Raw genomic sequence first — 24,150 nt, forward strand, 5'->3', positions numbered from 1 at the left:
AAGGCACATAGATGAGGGGTCGGAGTATGCACCCCCTCCGCCCATATCACTTCATCCTGTGTGTACAGTGGGACATAAAGTTTGCTACGAGAATTTCCGCTAGAAAGAATTGTGATGCCAGTGTCTACGAGAGCTACAAGTATGACACTTTGGCCAGCTAAACTTTGGAATCGTGGCTTCGAATGGCTTAGCAATCTAGCAAATTATTTATTTTTAACAAATCATTTGCTGAGAAGTGCAACAGTTCTCACTGTTTATGCTGACGAAAGTCCTACTGTTGCATCTCTTTTCTAAAGAGGCATCACATCTTTGCTTAGTACATTAGAGATCTAACAGACTTTATCATCCCAAGGAAAGTACAGGGGATATAATTATATCTCATTTCTATTGTGTCGAACAAAGAAAAAAATGAGCCATGTACACTTATTTCCTTTGCTCGCTAGTACAGTAAAAGCTCGTTAATTCGAATTTTGCAAGGATGCTTAATGAGTTCAAATTAACATGAATTCTAACTAACGAAATTCATTGAAAAAACAGCAAGAATTGAAACCGAGTTGTTTGAAAATCAGGCAAACTGTTTATTTGCAAAAATCTGTGATTACTTTCTGCTTCCTTTCTTTGAAAATGATTGCCATAGCTTTGTTTTCTAATGCGCAAGCGTGGCGGGAAGCATCTTCTTCATCTTTCTTGAAGCTGAACAAGAGGCGCGCGACACGCATAGCCTCCATTACCTCTGAAGCTGTCGGCCGCGTCGGCGCCTCATCCTCATTGTCCTCAATCATGTCGACGGCGAGCGCTTCTCCGCCAGTCACCTGCGCGATGATATCATTGTCGGTGATAGTGCTGCAGGCCACTGCACTGCGATCTGCATCAACGTAGTCGCCGAAGTTCACGTCCCCCAGTGCATCCCGCAGTCTGGCAAGAATGACGTCGGCCTTGCGTTCGTCGAGCTCGCCAGCTGTGCCCTCAATGGTCACACAAAAGCCACTGTGGTGGAAGCAATTCACAACAGTTGTTGCCGTGACCTGATCCCAGGCCCGCACCAACATATGCAAGGCCAAGAGCAACGTCACATCGTAGCCGTTTGTAACGCGGCGCACAACACCAAACGCTCCAACATGTGGCACCTGTAAAAGCCTTTCAAGTTCCTAATGACCCCTTGGTTCATTGGTTGCAAGGCTGCCGTTGTGTTCTGCGGCAGAAACGAGAGCTTGATCGTCTTCAAGTCCACATCAACCACGTGCGTTGAGCAGTTGTCGACTACCTAGAGCACGCTTTTGTTAGCTAATTCAAATTTGCAATCGAGCTTTATCAGCCACTGTTTGAATATTTCCCACGTTATCCTTGCCTTGCTGTTGGCTGTATACTCTGCCGGTGGTGTGCAAATGTTCTTGAAGCAACGAGGCTTCAGGGCCTTCCCTATGATCAGCAGCTGTAGTTCTTCAGTCCCGGTCATGTTTGCTGCGACCAAAACAGTAATGCACTCTTTTCTTCTCTTCCCGCCAGCACAGGTGTCGCCTTTGTAGGTCAACGTTTTACTTGGCAGCAGCTTATAAAATAATGCCGTTTTATCGACATTAAATATATAGCGCGGCGATTACTCTTGAAGGAGTTCTTGCAAAGTACCGTTTTGCCACTTTGCGCATGTCTCGCTGTTCACTTCTTTGCCTTCACCAGACAAGGTGCGGAACACAATCTCGTGCCTCTCTCGGAAACGATGAAGCCAGTCCTCTGAAGCTTTAAAATCATCTATGTTCAGGCGAAACGCGAAGTTTGCTGCCTTCGCCATAACGATGGGGCCACTCAGTGGGATGTTTTGGCTCCTCGTTTCCTTTATCCACGTGAGCATTGGGCCTCCAATTTTGGGTGCTTCGCTGAGCGAAGCCTCTTGTGACTGCCAGTGAACGCATCAGTTGCGTAGGCCTCCTCAATCGCTAATTCTTTATATATCTTGAAAGACTGCTTTTTGGGATTCCAAGCTTCCTTGCGATTTCAAGCTTGCTTGTTTTGCCACCGTCCACTTTACGAAGTATTTCTACCTTCTCCTTGAGCGTTTTGGTGCTCGGTCCTTTTCCGCGAGAAGTCATAGTAAGTGCGGTATGCTAGGTCCAGCAGTCAAAGGCAACACCATCACAAAACCCACGGCACTGAAGGACTTCGTAGCTTTGGCGCACACAAGGCCCAGCGACTGAATGTGCGGCACACAAAGGGCACAGAGAGGCGTCCAGCACAAACCACCACGCGATGCAAAGACCGCGCACAGTTGGCGCAGTCTGTCGCAGTTGCGCAACGACGCCACGTGGCCATGTATCCAGGCTCTGGATTAGTTTGGATTGAATTGCGCCTGCGCTCAGCGTTCGCACCATCTATTATAGCGCCATGAAAGTTTGCGGTGGCAGCATAAAATACCATCACGCAGCGGCCCGCAGTTCGAATTATCGATAGAGGAGTCGATGCGTGCATGAACTAACGAGTTGGTTAACTCATAGACGCATATACATCATGGCTGGACCATGACCATCAGCTCAAACTAACTAGGTGCAAATTAATGAGCTTTCACTGTACGTGAGGAAACTCAGTGCAATACATCTGCACATGGGCAAATTGGGGTCAAATATGAACAGATCAACCCACCACAATGCATTGACACTTTTCTGTGGAAGAGCAAATCATAGAATCAGTTCTCGTCGTGCACGACGGCCACATTTGTCAAAAAATGGAATATGAAAATGCTTATGTGCGAAGCACTAAGTTCACGTTAAGAAAATTTTGCATGCTGGAAATTAATTTCCCACACCTTAAGGTGGTGAATCTGGTGATTTTTGTTTTGCTTCATTACATTGAACCTTGTTCAATTACCATTGCTTTGTTGCCTTTAAGACCAACCTTCCATAGTGGCAGAATGCAAAAACTCTCATCTGTAGTGCGTTTAGTGTTTGATAAAGAACACCACGTAGTTAAATTTAATCTCGAGTGGTCTGCTACAGTGTGTGTGTCGTTTAGACCACGATCTTGGTATGCTTAAACTTTCTTTGATCACGTTTGATCGCACATGATTTCCTGTGATCACTTTGTATTGTCTTCCTCAGTGAATCAGTGGCTACTGTGCTTGGCTTCTGACCCCAAAGGTCGCGGGTTCAATCCCTGCCGTTGCAGTCGCATTTAGAGGGAGGCGCAGTGGTGGAAGCTCATGTACTATGCGATGTCGGCGCACATTAAGGAACACCAGATGGCCGATATTTCAGAGTCCTCCACTGTGACGTCTTTCATAATCATGGTGGTTTTGGGGCTTAGAACACCAGATAATATTATCATTATCACTTTATATTTGAGTGCAAGAATGAAAATGGAAATGTTGTTATGAATGCAAAATGAAAACGGAAATGTTGTTACAGCCTGACCATATAGTTTCAGCCATAACGGAGAAGGTTTTCTGGCGTGGAAATCTGTGTAAAAGTAAACCAAAAGTCGCACTTGAGGACGTATAGTACATCTTGTTCCTAAGAAAGACATAATCTTTTACATATTAAACATGTTTAACACATATGATGCCAGACAACGAACCTCAGTGTTTGCCTCCTTTTGTCTGTGCTGCTCGCTATTGTTGAACGTGGCACATGTGCCATCAACTTGCCCAAAAGGTTGCCCTGATGTGTTTGTGTTGGCTACAATTTGTGAAAAAAACAGCCTCTCGGTGCGATATTGTTCAGGTGTACCACTTGGCGGCTGTGCGATTTTTGGACATGTGCGAGAGACTGGGCATTCAGAAGGACATCCAGCACAAGATCTGGACCTGCTTCGAGCATTCCCTCGTGGCACACGTCGACCTCATGAGAGAACGGCACCTCGATCAACTCCTGATGTGCGCACTCTACGTCGGTGCCAAGGTGAGCTCGTGTGTGCTCTCTTGCACGTGTCTGCTATGGTAGTTGCAATGTGTCATTATTGCGGGTCGTTATGGCATGCTGTTCGGCTTTTGTCAAGAGCCCTGCCTTTTTTTTAACGTTTTCTGCATATCATGCACTTCAGTGCAGTTCTGTTAGCTGTGCCTCTGCTGCACAGTTTTTGTAAACCTCCATTGCGTAAGCTCGCAGATTTGCAGTCAGTCAGTCGACAAACTTTATTGGGTTCTGAGGAACTACTTAGTCGTAGTTGCGGGCCGTGCCCACGTTGGGGTCGGAAGACCATGGTCCTCGGCCTGTTCGCGGGCCCTTTGGACTGCCCTTAGGTTTTTACGGAGATCGCTGCTTCTGAGGGCTTCCTCTCAGTCCTCTTGTTTAATAAAAGAGGCATTTTGTAACGCCGAACAATGCCAGGGCATGTGAGCTAGCGAGCAATACTTTTCATGGTACTCAGGGCAGTGTGGATCGATCTCCAGAGCAAAGCGACTGAATCTTTCTCTTGATAAAAAAGATCCCATTTGTAACATTCGGAGGGTATAAGATTGAGGTCTAGTCTGCTTTGGGTGCGGGAGCGGGAATTTCCTGCGCCCAAACTGATCGTGCTTCACTATTTCGTGAAAAGAATGTAATGGGTCGGATTTATGCTCCAACCCAGATTGTTTCGCGTATTTGTGCATTGTAGCTTTTTTATCTACTGTGCCGTTTGTTGTGTGTGTATTGAGCCAAGGTTCTTTACTGCGAAACATTCGGAAAGATGAGCCAACAAATGCAGTGTGGCGAAGGAAACAGAGAAACGAGCAAGGTCTGCATAAGTATCAAATGTATGTAAACGTGCTACCATTTGAAGTAGATTCATATACAAATTCAACACCACAATTATGAGTACTGCAGTGGTGATATTTTAAGCGAGTGCAGCTACAATGCCACTCTGCGGCAGATCATGTCGCATGACGTCATGCCTGCAACATTCGTGTTTTGGCAGCTCGCGGGTCAGTGGCTCAAGCTCGTCTTGACACAATGAATGACCTTGGCAGACAGCGTGCAGTAAAGCTGTCATCCTAAAAGATCCTCACGTCTTACATAGCTGGACGATCAGCTATGGGCGGTCCAGCGGGCCAAGGAAGTCGCTAGAAGCCAGGACCTTCTAGCCGACACCTAGGCGGGAGTGTTGCCCACTAGCACACCAGATACAAAATAAAGTGTTTTCGTCCATTCATTGCTAAGATGCTTTCTTTGCATTATTGTGAGGCAGTGCCGCAAGGCCAACTTGCAAGCGAAATTTGTGCGTAATTCACTCTTACTTTACCTCCCAATTCTCTGCATATTTTGTGCGATTCAAAAGCGAGAGACTATCTGAAATGACTGAAAGACATGCAACCTATAAAAGAGGCCTCCTATCGGTATGCTTGTGAAGTTCCAAGGTAAATCCCCAGACAACACAGAGACATCCTTTGGATTCTCCTAGGATGTGCTGCTTAGGATGTGTGGGAACTTCTAAGGATGTCGCAGATATTTCCCGGAAACCTCCATGAAGGCTACGAAATGAAACAAAAAACGAGACCGTCAGGACATCCTGCACTTAGGACATCTTGGGATCATAATGGGATTATATTTGGATGTTGCACATTCCACTGTATCCAGAAATTACCAGTACATGCAGCATTTGAAGGACGCATGCTAGTTAGTAGAAAGAACTGTCTTTTTGAAAGTCTTTCATTTCTTTACATGTTTTTAATACCCCTCAATATACTCTTCCAGCGATGCAATGCACTCCTGCTTTTCCATGTGACTGTAGGCTTATAACACGTTCAATGGTTCTGTTGCCTTCCTCTTTGTTTGTTATTTTCCAAATCTTGAAAACACTGCTCCATTATGTGTTTTCACCTGCTTATTTAATATGTGTATATTTATGAAGGGTTGTGCAAGTTCTCTATATATATATATGTACAGGTGCGTTAAAAAATGATCGCTGAAAATGTACACTAATTCATGAAGCAATGTGCCTATACATGTGAGAATATCATTAAGTAGATTAATTGAAACCTCGTGGGATTATATACACCATGTCCATTAAACATCTATGCATCTGCAGATGCATGCAGATGTCACGCATGCATCCATCCATTCACGTCTTCTTCCGGGATATTTAATGGACATCCGTTCGCTGAAGTCTACAGGACATCCATACGACTTCCTTTAATGGATGTGGGACTTGGGTACTTGTTTGGAGCATCCTTAGGATTTTCTGTTTTGTCTGGGTCATTTGAATAGGTGATAACGAAGGAAATCCCTGTCATGAAAGGAAGCGTTGAAGTGTGGAAAGCCAAAATTGACTATTCAAGCCAAATAATGGCCTCTCGTCTTTGGCAAGCAATACAGGACAATTTAAATGAGTGTGGCTCTTCCTTGATAAATGAAGGAAGGGAATTTTGAGGGCTCCTTTCTTTGTGCAATACAACCTTAATGAATAACAGTGGTGTCTGGTTTTCAGTCAGCTCATCCTTGGTAAGCTGCAGGAAAAAGACTTGGGGTGAGCGCTTTCCAGGCTTGGGATTAAAGAAAACCAATTACGCTTAAGCCTCGATATAGCGAACCAAGATATAACGAACGATCAGTCATAATGAAGTAAGCGTAGAATAATAGCTTTGTGACACAGTGCTAAGGATATACATATATGACAAATTTTCAGATATAGCAAAGTACTTTCATGGGAGATGTAACTATGATAATGATGATTGAGTGTAGTGCGAAAGTAAATCTCCGGTAAACAGGCACCTAAAATTTTTTCGTGCTTTTTAGGTAACCAAATTTCAAATGAATTTCGAGGCCATTCTGAACTGCTACCGAGAGCAGTCACAGAAGAAAAGTCACGTGAGTAACACCTTTGCAGATCAGCTGGCCTCTTTTTTTCTGTTTAATGTGCCTCATAAAGAATACCTCTCAAATTTTTGTTTTTGTCTGACACTGTGCAGGTGTACCGCAGCGTTTACTTGAGACGCACTGCAGGGCAGGGTGAGGTTCACTTTTCTTTCTTGTTAATCGTTCAGTCATTACGGTATCGTGGTAATGTTTACACATAACAGACATCGCGTTATGCCATTGGGAACACGTGTCCAATTTTAAACGTATATGAACTGCACATTTATCACTACATTCACACTATCACTTGTTGGTAGGGCCTAGATTGGTGAAATTTTTCAGGTAGGTATGGGGGTTCTTTCAGGTAAGTATGGGTAAGTACCATGCGTAAGCGAATGTTAAATTAAATTAGCTTCTTAAGTAGCCAAAGCCAAGCTTAGCCACTGTGTAAAAGCCGGTGCCCTTGAATTTTTCACACTTGCATCGCTCTGTGCTTGTCTCACTACACTGACTCTTGTGTTGTGAGGCATTCAAACGCCAACGGCCAGTGCATCGATCATGTCGCAAGCAAGTGGTTCATTCAGTCATTGAAAACATCAGACTTTAAACCACGCAAAGCGACACTGCTAAAATTGATTATCTCGAAATATGACCCTGTATTAAACATGCTGACTGGAGTTGATTGCGGTGCCTTGTCTTTGCCTGCATTTAAACAGTGCATTTAAACATGCTTTCCATTTCTTTTCAGATGAACGAGGTGACATCATCAAGTTTTACAATGATGTGAGCAATGTTTAGCATTTATTTTTAATTTCGTAGACTCTTGCAAGACGCAAGTATGGATGTTTTTCTTAGGTACTGCACAGTCCAAAAAAACTACACCAATTTTTTATTTCCAGTTTACGTGGCAGTGCTGACAGTGGCTTAAAGCTGCCTTAGCGTAGGTAAAGTCATATCAGTAAACGCTTGTTATTGGTCACACATATAAATTTTTGTAGTATACTCATATGCCAACATCAGCAAAGGCACAGGCTTAGTAACTGTAATTAAGTTGAGTGTGCATTAAGACACGAAAATAAAACCCATTGTGAAAAAATGCTGTGAGACGTCACAAGGGGCGATCGACTTAAAGCACGCTTGATCAGCCCTCTGTTGTAGCCTAATAAAAAGTCTAAGCTCTGCCCACAGCACCATAGCCTGTCTGCTTTTCACCTGTCAAAGACAGTCGTGCTAGTTGGATTCTGCTTGAACTGTAAGTCATTTTTCTTGGATAATGTAAGTACCGTGCGTATCAGCAGTTAAAGGTTTGTCCTTCCTGCCCAAAATATCGTGTTTGGCTGAGCGGCAATGTCAGAATCTCCGATAAAATTACTGAGGGTGTTCAAGTTTCTAACTTAAAACCAGTGACTAAATTGTGTGTCTGTATGGTAAGCTCAAATATGTGGAACATTATACGCTCAAAGCTCGTTATAATGAAGTTGCATCTTGCACAAAAATAAGTTCGTTATATTCAAACATCCGTTATAGTGTTATATTTCCAACTCTATCTATTGCAAGGCTATTCTTCGTTTACTTTTCTATAACCGATATTTTGTTATATTCATTTTTGTTATATCGAAGCTTGAGTATAAAAGTGCTTGACTTCATGAAATTGAGTACGTGCTGTACATTTATGCAGGTTCTCGGTGTGAGGGACAGCGATGGCCTTGGGGGGAACCAACATTTTTCATTAGGTTGTGTCCAACTATACTGGTTTAGAAGCTTATGTAGACTGAATTTTTCTGGAAGACAATCAATTTACGTTTGTCTACTGCAATATTGGCCGCGGCGTGTGCTGTTTGAAATGATTCAAATTAACTTCTGTGTCCATAGTATTTCTGTGCAAAATAAATTGTTTGCCACAACGTTGAGCTCTGATTGTCGCGTTTGACCTCTTTAACACGGTGAAGCGATTGCACATACAAGAAGCTTTAGTTTCCTTGTCATTGCCAAAGTGCATCTGCCCAATGCATTGTTTTTCATAAAATGAATAAAATCAATACATTGGTGACTGTTTTAGAAGTAACCTTATTGTTCATTTTGCAGAAGTGTTGCTTGGTATTGCTGTGTGCGTTTTAGTATCAAAGATTCAAGGTATGCACATTCATAAAAGGAATGCTTAACATAAAGTTACAAAATTAGCACGGAGGTAATTTTGTTGCTTGATCAGTTTAGTTCTGGAGATTTCTTTCCCAAACAACATTTATCGTGGAGTTTTTATGCTTGACTAGGGTGTTAAATAGTTCAGAATTTTCACACATGGTTTGAGGTTGACCGCTGACATTGCATAACTTTGCAGATATACGTAAGTCGGATGTCTGGGTTTGTCAAGAGCTTCTGTTCGGGTGCAAGGATGGTGAGTTTTTAAGAATACTTCTTTACTTGGGATTTCTGCTTTTATGAAGACCATGTTTCTGTACCTTAAGGTGTAACGTTAAGAGACAAGAAGAGAGCAGAGTGGATTAGGAAACAAACTGGAGTTAAAAATATCATGGTTGAAATCAAGAAGAGGAAATGGACATAGGCCGGGCATATAGCACGTAGACAGGATAACCGCTGGTCATTAAGGGTAACTAACTGGATTTGTAAAGAAGGCAAGAGGGTTAGGGGAAGGCAGAAGGTTAGGTGGGCAGATGAGATTAAGAAGTTTGCGGGTATAAATTGGCAGCAGCAAGCACAGGACTGAGTTGATTTGTGGAACATGGGAGAGGCCTTTGTCCTGCAGTGGACGTAGTCAGGCTGATGATGATGATGATGTTTCTGTACATATGTGGTCTCTCTAAACAACTCGAAGTGGTAGGCAGATTTTGTCCGTATGTACTATTAAAGGTGTCAAAGTGCGATCAAAGCAAGTTTTTTGTGACATTTCTGTTCATATTTATAAGGTGAAACTGAGCACATATGCTCTCCTGTATTTGCACTTTTTGAAACTAGGTCTTTTACAAAGTTTAAAATGTAATCTAATGTAACAAAGTAGTATTTCCATCATTTATGCTATGTTTTTTATTGTTATGTCTGACAGCATGCCTTATTCAAAATGTAAACGGAAGTTAGGAGAAGGAGTCGCCCAATGTTGTATGCTACATGAGGAACCCACCATTTGTCGCAGAATGACATCGTTTGCCTGACACCCCTGCCGCGGGCCAAGTACATGCTCAACTCACCGAAACGCCAGATTTCGCCCAACATCAAGTTGTTCGTGTCCCCACTCAAGGTTGACCGCTTCGCGACGCCCGAACGTCACACTTACCACTTCAACCAAAGCCCAGCCAAGGTGAGTATTTGTACTAAGTACTAATTACACCAGCCTCGTCGGGTCTTTTCAGCTTTCGATGTGTCCACATCAGAATCCACACGTTTCAGTCCTGGCTTAACCCTATGTTATGCCTTTCCTATATATTTTTTTTTTCATGCTGGCACAAATACTCTGTTGTAAAATTATTATAAGGAGAGAAAAAGAAAAACTAACGTGCTTTGTGTCACAGTAGTTCTGCGAAGTTGTGCCTGTAGTCCGAAATGAATGGCTGAACATAAGGTTGTGCTTCTGGAAAAGTATGTGTTAGAGGTTGTAAGCACCAGGCTATTTACATCAAAACTCGATATAACGAACCCAAATATAACAAAATATTGGTTATGGCAAAGTGAATAAAGAATGTGTAGAATGTGCAATATATATATATATATATATATATATATATATATATGTATATATATATATATATATATGTATATATATATATATATATATATATATATATATATATATATATATATATATATATATATATAGTGTTAGGTATACACTTTTATAATAAATTTTAGGCTACAACGAACATGTTTTTGTGTAAGAAGCAACTTCGTTATATTGAGGTTCGAGTGTATCTGCGCAGTTCCGTTCATTATTTCAAGCTTTCCCGACCATGTTGCACTTATGAGGTGTTATTTTCTCAGTTCATCCTTTACTTTTCGGTTAATTTATTACAGGATCTCCTCAGGATCAACGAAACAGTTAGGAGTGCGTGCGTGGATGTAGCGAGGAAGCGAATCTTGCTCGACGGCGATGCCCCGGAAGACGAGCCGCCCACGAAAAAGCACGTGCTCTACGAGAAGGTCGAGGCATTTGTGCGGGGTCGCCAGGGCACCTAAAACGGAGTTGTCAGTTTTGAAGTGTAGGTGGCTTGAGAGTTGGAAGTGCTGGGCTCCCCACTATACTATTTAACATTTTTGTTATCATATGGTGGTTTTGGGACATTAAATTCCACATATCAATCAACATTTTTGTTGCTTCGAGACTGGCTCGATTTGTCATTGCAGCAAATCTTGCGTGACATACTTTTCGTTTTGCTGGCGTGTGTCGCTTTGACGAAAATTGTCGAACCATTGCACATGTGACAAGGTTCATTGTGCCTCCTGAAGAATGTTGATTATCCAAAAAGAACCTTTGAATGTGGTGGTGCTCTTGAAGTTGCTTAGAAGTTTATGCCTGTTGCAATGGTTCAAGAACCTTTCACCTCGTCTGTACTAAAGGAACTGCAGCACACTAGCAGGGTGTGTTGCTAAAAGCAATGCTGTTTTTGTTGGTGCTGGAATGAGTGTGGCATGAGCATTTGTTTGGTATGGCCAAATCATGAAGAATCTTTTTTTTAATTGTTTTTTTTATAAAAACCTTTGGTAAGTACAAGATATGCCGAGTGGTGCCTGTATGTGTGTTTGTGCGTGTGCAAGTATTCCGTTTGACGGTTTCCTTTCCGGTGTCCCTTTTAATTTCTCTCCAGTGTCCATTAGATATCAGAATGACGATCTGATAAGTATCGATATTCCTTGTGTGGTGTAGAGAACAAAGATAGTTGGTATTCCGACCCACATAACGTTTGCCGTGGCCTTCGTGTAATGAGACAGCTTCAACCAGTAGTGGAATATACAAACTTGGTGTTCTTTTTAAAAGTGATGCATTCTGTGTATTCAAGCATATCTGTGTATGTGTACGTGTGTTTTGTTCTTACATGTGTTTCTGCAACAAGGTATTCTGCAGCTCCTGTGTTGAGTGTCTGCGCGAGGGGCCGAAGGCCTTTGCTTGGCATGAGCGGAGGTGGCGAAGACACGAGAAAGCAGTGTTGCATTTGCACTGCTCTCTCAGAGTGTCAAGTCTGTATGTGGTTGTGTCATACGAAGACCAAACACTTTTTACTGTGTAACTATGCGCACAAGCTGCTGTTTATGATTTCTTTGCGTTTGTAATATATATATACTCATAGTGCAATGGTGTTTTTTTCGTGGCAGTGCAGCAGTTTTCACTGTTATTTAGTGATCCTCTGAAACATTAAATGATGTGCATCATTGAAACATTCATATGATTATTTATTTAATGACTACAAATGCTGCTCTTGCAAGCTTCCCTGCTTTTTTTCTTTCTGATGTTTATTTTGTGACTCTTAACTTATTGTGCATGTAGTGTTTTTATGCATGCAGAGAAATACAAACCGGTGCAGTATTCACAGATTTTGTGGCTCACTTTCGGTCTGTATTTCTTAAATGTAGTGCTAGGCCTCGTTTCATGACAACTGGCTGTGCCTAGCATAGAGGTTGACAATAGACCTGCACGGGATTGTGTGTTTTCAGAGGCTCATCTAACAGGGGTATAAGTGAAACTGAAAGGGTATGGTGCACTTCAAACGCTAGGCTGGTGCGTCAATGACTTTCTTTTTTGCACTGGACGTGCCCGTGACCCACGTATGTCTGATTTTGTAAATGGTCTCTAGATCAGCTTGTTTAATCTCACAGAGTTGGATTAGAGAATGAGGGATAACTGTTGTGCAGGAGGCTAGGAGATTAACCAGAGGATTAATATCCAGTTATGTGCTGTGAAAGGGGCTAGGGTTGTCAGAGAGGTAATAAAGAAAAACTAAGCACTGTAGTGAGAATGAATACATGACAGGGATTCACTTATTTACATTGTGGTCTCCAAAACGGCCTGTACGCGAGTACAAATTCAGGACTATTCTGAAGCGTCTGGTTTTAGTCAGATGTAGGCACATTTGAAAGGTTTCAGTCGCTTTCATGACCGGCTTCATGACGCAGCGTACAGGCAGCACATTTTTGTGTGCAAAATATAATTGCATCTCGAAGCCATGGAATGGCATTCTACTAAGCCGTAATGCCTGTTATTTGGTATTTCACTATGAATGATATTTTATTTACATAAATGTAGTACTGGTCCTAGTCTCTTTCTGCACCGCCATGGCCATTTGTAGTTCACTATCATCCATCATTTCCCATTCTATTGAGCATGGGCCAACAGTTTTACAGACATGCCTGTAGAGTCAACTTCTCCGTCTTTGTTTTAATCTCACGTGAAAGTGATTAGCTTAAAATTCCTGGAACAGGGATTGTTGTTGGAGTCAAAGTTTGGACTCTAGTCACACACGACTTCAGAAGTTCGTGACACTTCCTCCTCAAAGGCTCTTCAATGGTGCACAATGCTTGCACCAGTAGGTGCCCACTCCAGACCGGGGGCATAGGCAGTGATTTTTCATGAGGGGCTGGCACAACCTTGACCTGAATTGAAAGCTGGACAGGCAGATAAAGTTGAGTGTCATTTTGCGCTCTGTATGCCATGCCAAGAAAAAATTCAGAGAGGAGGAAGCCAGGAAACAGGCCCAATGCACCACCCCCTGGCCACGCTACTGCTCCAGAACACAGTGGACACTCATAAATGGAACCTGAAGGGACTGGGAAAATGTGTTCCGTTCAACAGGAGTTCCATTTACTGAGAGGTGAACTGGGGTCCAGTATGCAGGGATTAAACCAATCATATCAGAGGCAGTTGTTCCATTTAAGCAGCAGTTCTGTTTAATAGATTTCTGTTTACCGAGAGTCCACTGTAATGTAGTGAGGCTCGCTTTTGAAGAACTTTGCCTAGTGCGCGAGCAGGACTATTTCGGTAGCCGAAGAGTCGATCCGCTGTAGTGCTTCGGTCGTCTAGGCGTAGCCTCTCCAGACTTAATAATTTCCATTCAGCTAAGTAGTCTTGGCTTCTTCAAGGCTGTAACCTTTAAGGAGACGAGACCGCTTGTTGAAACGACGCTAGCAACAACCTCATCTCGCAACTACACGGAGCATAACCTGTCGCAATGACGGGGATAAGTAATTCGGAGAAATAGAGTTGATATGGTATAGACTAGACCACCTTAGGTCCTACAGGGGTTAGTTCAAGGCAACAGTGCGTCACTGCACATGAGATAAAGGGAGTCGCTGGGCCTTCGGAAGAGCGAGGGCTCGTCTGGTAAACCAGTGCCCAACCGCACGTCCGCTGGTCTGAGCGTGGGGAGACCTACGCAAACTCTACTGAGAACCATTGGGTTAGTGAGGGCTCATCTGGCAGCGAGTGCCCATACGCCAACTCCGACGGTCGATGGCAAGCTAAGGAGAGTTCAGAACAAGGTCTACACACTGACAACACTTGGGAGAGTCTCCGCTTCTTCGCTCCCGGCGGCTGCTTTAACAAGCCCATGCACTCAAGGTCAGCGAGTGGCATGGGGCCATTGGCTTTGTTCAGGGAGGTACCAATGTCACTGGCATCTTCTAAAATGTTTGAGAGGAACAGTGGGAGAGAGGGGAAATTTCTAGTGAGCTGAAACATGGAGCAGGCATTTTTTCTTTATTTTCAACATACATGGCACCCCTATTCAAGAAATTTTCGTCAATTTCATCATCTTTTCAACTGTCTTGCTTAAAGTGAGATACAGCATGATAAGCTTGAATGTGATTGTGGTAGTCTAAAATGCCCTTGCTGTGCCCATTTGTGCAAATCGGGGAAAAACGTGCATATTTGCACAATTCTGAAGGGGTAGAGTGTTGAAAGTACAAAGACATGTACAACGTCGCTGTTTGTGTTCGTTATAGCATTTCCTGCATTTGATTAAGCTGTAAAAATGAGTTGTATGTAAGGGAACTACATTGAAATTTGTTATTGGGAGTGGCTAGTTCTGGATAGAAAATGAAGTGGGTTTCAAAACAAAACATTGTTTTTGACACTGTAATAGAAGAAAAAAAGATAATAAAAAAATAAAGCCTACCAATGAGAACTTTCAAGAATCAAGAGCATCCTTGCCAAGATTGTTCGAGTATAGTGGGGTGCCAGTTTACAGCCAAATATGAAATTTTGTTGCAGTCAAGTTTTTAGAGAGCTGCTGCACTTGCTGCCAATGATTTAACTGTTCCTTTTTGGGCGAGCAAAGTTGTGTGTAGAGTTTGCTTCCTCGGGATTGTTTTGTGGGTGTGTGGTACATACAGTGATGCGGTTTGCTTCGCAACAGTTGGCTACTTGTTGCTATTCGGTGCTTTGTCATTATTTTGTGCTGATGTATTCTACATATTGTGTGTGTGTGTACTGTGCATAAAGACCAGATGATGTGATATGTGTGGTATTTTATGTCACGAGGGCCAGTAATGGCGAAACAGTGCCGAGGAGAAGGCGGTAGAGGGAGGAAAGGCAGAAAGGGTGTGGCTCTGCCTTTCCAGAATGTGTGGGCACGCACCCGCAGAAAGAAGGGAAAGCAGCGTTCCTCTTGAATTTTGAGCTATTTCTGTAGCATGTAGCGTTGCGAATTTCGGCCGACAGGATCGTGAATGCCCTATGTATGCATTGCGCTTGTCAGCTGGAAATTGTCAAACCTAGTGACCCACTGTTTAGACACACTGTTTAAGTCTGCATGTTACCTGCAATGTGTACATGCGTGTGCGTACCATTCAAGTAATGTGCTATAGCCATAGGTTAGCACACACATTCGTGAGTCGACTGACTCGGACTCGGATAGAGCCGCGAGTCTGAAGCGAGCACGGGTGAGAGATTTTTTGAGAGAGTCTGAGTGAGTTCCACTTTTGTTTGCAACCTATACGTCCTATCTACTCATCTTCAACATTACTATTAGCCTTATTTGCATTCACATTTGCACTCATGCCTACTGACACGTATTCTAAAGCAGTGTCATTCATAAACCATTTCAATATTTGTTTATTGGAGGCATGAATTATGTTAGGAGGGTGCCCCACCCACTCTTCCAGGGAAGTTCTTAATAAAAGGTATCTTATGTTGTCATTTCTTTTCAGAAAAAAGTCATTTATTCACAACCACTCATGACTCGTATTCTAAGGTTCTGGACTAACAGACTCGTTAGTCGACTCACTCAGACTCGGATCGAGCCGTGAGTCTAAGCGAGTTCAGAGGAATAATATTTCGGTGAGTTTGACTCTGAGTGAGTCCAGCTGAAAAAAACATTTGTGCGTGTGAGTTCGGCTCAAGAAATTTTCGGCCAGTATGAGTCTGAGTGTGAGCTTTAAGGGCAGAATGTATCTAATGAGTGAGTTTGAGTGAGCTCCACAAATTTTGGCTGACCTATCAGCATTATCTTTTTTTGTGCAAGGATTGAAATATTCATATGCTACGGGGAAACAGCACTCAAAATTCCACATCTGTAGCACTTGTATAGGTAACTTGTACATATGTTTAACAGTTAATTAGGTACATCATCTCAGAAAATACCATTGAAAGTGGTGTGCAGTACAAGAGGGCTTTTAAAGCTCGTACACGGAAAAACCACTTGTAGAAGCTTGAATGCCAAGGTGGGGGGCCCTTCATACAATGCTTAATATCTGAACAAGAACAATATTTAATACGTACATAAAAGCTGAACCCATTAAAAAAATGTACGTTATTATTTTGCGAACAACTGGACTGACACCCAGTGTCAGTCTAGTTTTTCGCCCTCAACTTTGCAGTGCAGCCTTTACCTACTAGTATGTTTCAACTAGCCCCCACACAAGCTTTTCTGTACGTCTGCACTCGTGCCCAAACTTGCTAACATTATATAGTCAACGTCAGCACACAGCACATACACATACAGGATCTGTACGGATTGATAAAAACTTGTAATCTATCTAATGCATTCATACGTCACATGAGGGTGGCTTTATTTCAGTCTAATTAAAGCGCGGTTTCATGCCAACTGAAATGGATTGTGTTAGCACGTATGCTTGAGAGTAATATCGAGTATGAAACAATGTACTCAACAGCCGATCGCAATTATGCACACGCGTCGAGATGAGTGCTGATGTATATCGCACGCGCACACGTGCCCAATGAACGCCAAATAAACGCCCAATCAACGCCAAGCGCAACTCAAAAACTTAAAGGGTCACTCGCCAGGCCCCATACGAAATTTTAGTTAGTCCGTAAAAGTTATGGGGTGTCCGATGAGGAGCAGTTTGCCACAAAAATGTTTCCAATCGGTTCATTACGAGCTGAGAAAACTGTTTTTTTTTTTTTTTGAAGCGGCGTGAAAGCAGGATGAGAGGAGGCGAGCTCGAAACCCTTGCCGCTTCTCCGCGTAGCCTTCGCAAGCCGAATATCTTCCCTGCCCTCTCCGGCATCCGACCAAGAGGTCGCGTGCGCATGACGTGTCCGAACTAGTCCAACCCCGCGCACGCAAGCGACGTTTTTTTTTTTTTTTTTGTCGACTTCTGTTTTGAGGTCTAATGCCTGTTTCTGCGGGACGGTTTGGAAACGTTGGCTTATACGCGATAGAATAGATTAGCACAATGAGTGCGCGAACGTGTTGGAGTGTTTCACGGCTGCAGTCTGCTCGATGAAGTGAAATTAACTTTATTTGGTACTGGAGTACTGGTCAGACACCCCCCTAAGAGGTGTCTGCCGCAGTTATTGGCCACGTCCACGCCGGGACTGGAAGACCGTGGCCCTTGGCCCGTTCCCAGGCATCCTGGACTGCCGAGTATTGGACAGAGAGCTCGGGGCTTTTAAGAACCCTCTCCCAGTCTTATTCTGTGCTGAACTTAGCGCCATGTAACGCCGGGCACTGTCAGAGCATGTGAGCGAGTGTGCAGTTATGTGTCTCACAACTAGGGTATCCTGGAGTTATGCCATCAGCAAAGTGGCTGAATGTGCTACGAGATAGGAATGAGCCTGCCTGTAGCATCCGAAGAACCGACGACTGCGGCCAAGTGAGCTTAGAATGCAGAAGTGGATACCTCCGCCTAGACAACTGAGAATGGGACGTCACTTCGTTAAAGGTGCCAAGTGGATCGTTAAAGTTGTCCGCGAACCCACCTTCGTACCCGCTCGGACCGCCGCGGCACGTGATTTCTCGCGCAGGGCTATGGGCGAATTCGTTAGCGTTGGGAAGAGTTGAATGCACCTCTGAGCCTATATATGTGGTCCAAAAACCAGGTGATTGTGTGGTAGCCTACTGCACCCCTGGTTCTTTGATTCGCTCGCTGGATTCCGTGCCGACTGGTTGTGCCCGCGCGATTTCCGACGACAGCGTAGCTGTGGCCGACTGGGTTGGTCCTACGCCACCTCCTGCCGCCGGTCCCCAACGACGATGACAGCGTAGCTCTGGCTGACTGGATTAGCCGTATACGTCGTCTCCTGTCGCCGACAAAAGCTATCGCCAGTGGTGCCCCGTCCTCGGACTCCTGCTAACGTGTCCTTCTTTCCCGTCTTCTCCACACTTCCGTCGCTACCTGTCCCACCATCTAATTCTCTCCTTCCTCTCTCTCTATATCTCTACCTTTTGATCCTATCCTTTTATTCCCTTCTATACCCCCATCCCTCTTGAGCTACTGTTGAGGTGTCCTCCCACTGAGAGCGGGGCTCACTTTTCTCTTCTTTTCTTTCAAAATCGCTTCCCCTGGATTTTAAAATATCAGCAGCCGGGGGGGAGAATACCCCCCGAGACAAATGCACGGGTGGCAGCCCTGGAGTCAGTAAATATCTCTGGACGCGAAGGGTCCGTCATCGCCAAGGCTATCACTACCTACTCTGCTACGGAGGCAGACTCCTTCCTCACGGAAGGCGAGTCAAGTACGTGACCTCGATGATCAAAGACCACAGCTGCAAAACGATCGTAGCGGCCATACTGCGCCGCATCGACGAAAGCTCACCAAGGTTGAAAGGTGGGCATGTTGGTATTCTATGTTTAAGAAGGGCAAGAGCGCACTGAAAACCACGTGTACCTTACGTACACGCGGTTTCACATAATCTTAAAAAGATTGCCCAGTGGGCCAAAGTGCGCGTGCTCATTTCTGCGCCAAACAAGTTGGAAAGGTTGTGCACGATTACGACGAGAAATTCAAACGCAAATCGGGGGTGCAAAACTAATCACAAAATTAAGTTTGTTGATTGCGCTGAGTGTGTCGTGTATTGCCTGCTGCTATCTTGTGGTCGCTGCTACGTCGGACAAACCGGTCGTTGCTTGAATGACCGGCTGCGTGAGCATCATTACAATGTCAAAAAACGGGGCAGATGGGTTCTTAGCAATACATTGTAAAAAGCGTGTCGAACAGGGGCATTGTAAAAGTGCCCCTGTTCGACACGTGCGTGGTTTTGTGAAGAAATAGGAATCGGCTTACACGCGAGATAATAGAGGCAGGAGAGAATGAAAAGTTGGGTGACAGGTGCGTTAGTATGCTTTCTATCGCGCTGACGAAGAAGGAATTTGATTTCTTTGGTGTCCGTTACGATGCGAAGTAATGTTGCGGATACGTCTGCGCAGGAGTCGTGCTCGTCGTTGTGCCCTATAAGTAGTGTTGTGATCACAAAAATAAACTGTTGAAAGTAGCGCGATGTGTGTGTGTGTGTGTGTGCGTGCGTGCATGTGTGCGTGTGCGTGTGCGTGTGTGTGTGTGTGTGTGTGTGTGTGTGTGTGTGTGTGTGTGTGTGTCCTTTCTTTGGGTATTCGTATTCAGTGCGCTCTTACAACACCACCTAGACTATTGACAGTCTAGGTGGTGTTGGCTCTTACCCTTCTTAAACGACGAAAGCTACACTGCCCGCGGACCTACCACAAAATTAAAGGAGAGACTTGGCTCGTGCCTTTCGCCGGTCAACATTGTACTGTGGATGCACGTTACGCGGGAATGGTGCAACCTCGTACGTGCCCTTCATTGTTTGTGATAAGAAGATCTTCTGTTCCTCCTCTGTCGTATTATGATATCCCAGCGACTGTAGGAGACGCTGCCCAGCTTTCGTGGAAGAGAGTCGCGCGACCTGAGCTAGTGTTTGTGCCTCGGTCACCTCCGTGAGGGTGTTGTGCATGCCCAGATTCGTGAGCCTGTCCGTGCTGGTGCTCACAGGGAAGCCTAGTACCCTTTTGATGCTTTTACGCATTAAAGTGTCGAGTTTATCATCCTCACATTTAGACCAATTTAGCGAGGATGACACGCAATTAATGTGGCTCATGAGAAATGCGCGGAAGAGCCGAAGGAGATTGCTCTCCTTCAGCCCTCCCCTGTCAAAACCTGCGAATTTCTGCCGTTGGATTCAAGAAGGAAGCCTAGCACCCGAATACAATTTACTCTAGGAATTGACTGCCCATCCCGTGTGGTTATAGTAATCTTCACTTGATCAAGCGGTGACTCGTTCCTTCTTCCCGGTCGAGCTGGTTGATATAGAAGCAACTCCAATTTAGAGGGGAATAGCTGAAGCCCTGTATCCTACAGAAAAAGTTCTGTGATTGACGAAGTAGATTGGAGCGCCTCCTCCACTTCAGCATCCGAGCCACCCATGCACCAGACTGTAATGTCGACGGTTCTGCTCTACGCGCTGACCGCAGGGGCACGAACGCATGTGAAACGTCGGCACATTAGCCTTGCATTTGTCGCAATTCATGGTGAAAATAAAAAAAAGAACGCTCACATTCACTTAATGCGTTTCATTATTCATCTAGAGATTTATTAATCTCTTCATGCAACAAATACATAAACTACGCATGCCGTGTTAAATCATTTTCGCCATGTCACGCGCCACTGTTGTCTACGTCAGAGCACACTCGTCTACAAAGAGGACCAACGTCAATGCATTGCCATGTACGTAGGGCCATTCATACGCGCACATCATGCCCTCATTCTCTGGGCGCGCGCCGGCAGAAGGGAGGGGGAGCAGCGTTCGTCTTGACATTTGACACATTTCCGTGGCGTGTAGCGTTGCAAATTTTGGCAGACGTGATCGTAAACGCCTCATCTAAGCATTGCGCTTGACAGCTCAAAATAGTCAAACCTGGTGAGTGGCCCTTTAACATCAGACGCGGCCAACGTGCGCGGAATTGGACTGTTTGCTCACCTCAAAGACACGGGTCGACGACACGTACGGGAACACGTTCGCGAGCGAGGAAAATAAAGAGCAGAAGATACCCCACGCCCATTTTGGCCTATCCCAGGTATAGCAGGCGATCACGAGTGCACTTAGACGTTGCCCCGCCGCGGTGGTCTAGTGGCTAAGGTACTCGGCTGCTGACCCGCAGGTCGCGGGATCAAATCCCGGCTGTGGCGACTGCATTTCCGGTGGAGGCGGAAATGGTGCAGGCCCGTGTACTCAGATTCGGGTGCACGTTAAAGAACCCCAGGTGGTCGAAATTTCCGGAGCCCTCCACTACGGCGTCTCTCATAATCATATGGTGGTTTTGGGACGTTAAACCCCACGAATCAATCAAATCAGCACTTAGACGTTGTCTAAGCAGACATATACACGTTGATAGAAACGCTCGAAGTGCTTGCAAGTTCCTTGACTACCTCTAGCCATTCAGAACGTAATAGTCACAAGTCAATATGGTTGATTTGACGAGTTGGTGACATACGATTGTTTGAAATAAGAGCGCACTGCCTAAACGCGGACAGGATGGACTGGAAAGAGCGCTTCATCTTGAATTTTGAGCTATTCAGACATTACCGTTTAGGATAGACAGAGCTCTTTTCCCTGTCTACCCTGCCTGCATCTACGTAGTGCGTGCTTATTTCAAACAATCATGAATTAATTTGAATCCCAATGTGCCCCAACCATCGCATCCTCGGACATAGCTCTAACAGACGTTTTTTTTTTCTTTGCAAGCAGTCAAGTGACAGTCTTAGTGTACAGGTATGCATATGCACTGCTAAGGCCAAAGTGCAACGGTGTTTTCTGGAATCCTGTGCATCCGGTTGTCACACCTGGTCATCGCAAGCGAGCCGTACAAAAAAAAAAGTATCTGAGGAGTCTTTTTACCGCACAACGATAATGGTAATCTCGAACACTGGGTTATATATGTATATCGCCGCGCACCTTGTACGCCCAGGTCACAAATGGGTTGAGGTGCTATCAGCATAACATGGCATTTTCAGTATAAAACCGAGCCTGCAGTGTCGGACAAAAAAATGACCTGAATCTACATGTTACACTATAAATGTCCTCGAAAGACGATAATCTTGCGTCTTGAGATAGTGAACAAAACGTTTATTTGATGATATGGGCAAAAACATCGGTGAATGGTATTCTGAAGGCGCTGCGTTAGAGTGCCTCGAGTGTGTAACGGAGGCGAACAAGCGCATCTAGGATGGATGGATGGATGGATGGATATGGCTGTACCCTTTAGATCGGGCGGTGGCCAGCGCCACCAAGCCGTATTACCTAATGAACCAAAAACTATATTTTTTTCCTTAAAAAAAGAGTTTGAGGATCCGTACTTTGCAGTGAAGAGTTTAATTTTCAGTCGTGCCTTGACTTTAGCCACCAATCAGATAACCTCCTTCTAGTTAAGTCTACCCGCCTAAAGTTTATTTTGCCCTCCCGGTCCCTAAACCCCAGTGCTTTGAAAAACTCTGCGCCATCATCCTGAACTATAGGGTGAAGCCCTTTACAGAACATTATCAAGTGTTTGGCAGTTTCTTCTTCCTCTCCACACGCACTGCATACTGTGTCTACCCCTTCGTATTTGGCCCGATATGTCTTGGTTCGCAGTACTCCCGTTCTGGCCTCAAACAGTAGAGAACTACCCCGAGTATTATCATAGATCCTTTCCTTGGCAATTTCCTGCTTAAACGTTCGATAGATCTCTAGTGCGGACTTCTTTATCATGCCCATTCTCCACATGTCAGTCTCCGTTTCCTTCACTTTCTTCTTAACCGATAGTTCTTTTTGGTTTGGTCACCTGCTGTTTTCTAAGTATTTACCAGTCAACTTCCTGGTTCGCTTCCTCCATTTTGTATCGACATTCTTCATGTACAAGTAGCTGAAAACCTTCCTAGCCCAACGCTCTTCCCCCATTTCTCTCAATCGCTTCTCAAATTTTATCTTGCTGCTAGCTTCCCTGCCCTCAAATGATGTCCATCCCATATCACCTTGTACTCCCTGATTTGGTGTATTCCCGTGAGCTCCTAAAGCAAGCCTACCTATTCCACGTTGCTTAATTTCTAATCTTGCTTGAACTTCTGATCTCATGCACAAGACCGCATTGCCGAACGTCAGCCCAGGAACCATGACCCCTTTCCATATTCCTCTCACAACATCATACCTATTGTAATTCCACAGTGCCCTATTTTTCATGACTGCTGCATTCCTGTTACCTTTAGTCGTCACGTATATTTCGTGTTCCCTCAGATACTCGGTCCCATTGCTTATCCATACGCCCAGATATTTGTATTTATCTGTTATCTCTAGCGTGACCTCCTGTATTCTAAGCTCACTACCTTCGTTGTCATTGAAAATCATGACTGCTGATTTTTCCTTACTGAATCTAAAATCTAACCTATCTCCCTCATTACCGCAGATGTCCATCAATCTCTGCAAATCTTCCTTGTTGTTGGCCATTAGCACTATATCATCTGCGTACATTAATGCTGGTAGTGCCTGATCAATAAGTTTTCCTTGTTTGACTAAAGAGAGGTTGAAGCGCAGTCCACTTCCCTCTAATTTTGCCTCTAATACTTGTAGGTACATCATGAATAATAAGGGTGACAGGGGGCACCCCTGCCTAAGCCCCCGTTTTACCTCTGCAGGCTTGGATACCTGTTTTTCCCACTTTATAACTACCTTGTTACCTTTATAGATACCCTTTAATAGATTAGTGACTACATGTTCCACGCCTAGTGTGTCCAGTATTCCCCACAATTCCTCTTGAACCACGCTATCGTACGCTCCCTTGATATCCAAGAATGCTAGCCACAGGGGCCTGTGTTCCTTTTCTGCTATTTCGATGCACTGCGTCAGTGAGAACAGATTGTCTTCCAACCTCCTGTGTTTCCGAAACCCATTCTGCAGTTCCCCCAGCACCCCCTCATCCTCTATCCACGCCTGCAGTCTTTCCTTTATAATCTGCATCGCCATCCTGTAGACCACTGATGTCACTGTTATAGGACGGTAGTTGTTTATGTCAGCTTTTTCTCCCTTTCCTTTATAGATCATGCTCATCCTGCTAAGTTTCCATCCATCGGGAACTTCACCATAGATTATTATTGTGCTCACTGCCTCTCTCAAAGCCTGCTTAGACTTCAGACCTAATGTCTTTATCAGCCTAATTGGAATGCC

General features: G+C 44.4%; 1 protein-coding gene across 1 annotated transcript in view; it reads left to right on the top strand.

Annotated features, from left to right (window-relative positions):
• The window catches only part of LOC119168449 (retinoblastoma-like protein 1), a 27,959-nt gene extending 16,886 nt beyond the window's left edge, over positions 1-11,073 (top strand). Inside the window, exons 9-15 of the mRNA XM_075884652.1 lie at positions 3,711-3,887; positions 6,702-6,773; positions 6,875-6,914; positions 7,510-7,544; positions 9,100-9,156; positions 9,910-10,074; positions 10,785-11,073. Coding sequence (XP_075740767.1) covers positions 3,711-3,887; positions 6,702-6,773; positions 6,875-6,914; positions 7,510-7,544; positions 9,100-9,156; positions 9,910-10,074; positions 10,785-10,946 — 708 coding nt within the window. The 3' untranslated portion in view covers positions 10,947-11,073. The remainder of the gene's footprint in view (positions 1-3,710; positions 3,888-6,701; positions 6,774-6,874; positions 6,915-7,509; positions 7,545-9,099; positions 9,157-9,909; positions 10,075-10,784) is intronic.
• Positions 11,074-24,150: the final 13,077 nt, after the last annotated feature.

The sequence above is a fragment of the Rhipicephalus microplus genome, unplaced genomic scaffold (genome assembly GCF_043290135.1).
Source record: "Rhipicephalus microplus isolate Deutch F79 unplaced genomic scaffold, USDA_Rmic scaffold_42, whole genome shotgun sequence".
NCBI classification, from domain to species: domain Eukaryota; kingdom Metazoa; phylum Arthropoda; class Arachnida; order Ixodida; family Ixodidae; genus Rhipicephalus; species Rhipicephalus microplus.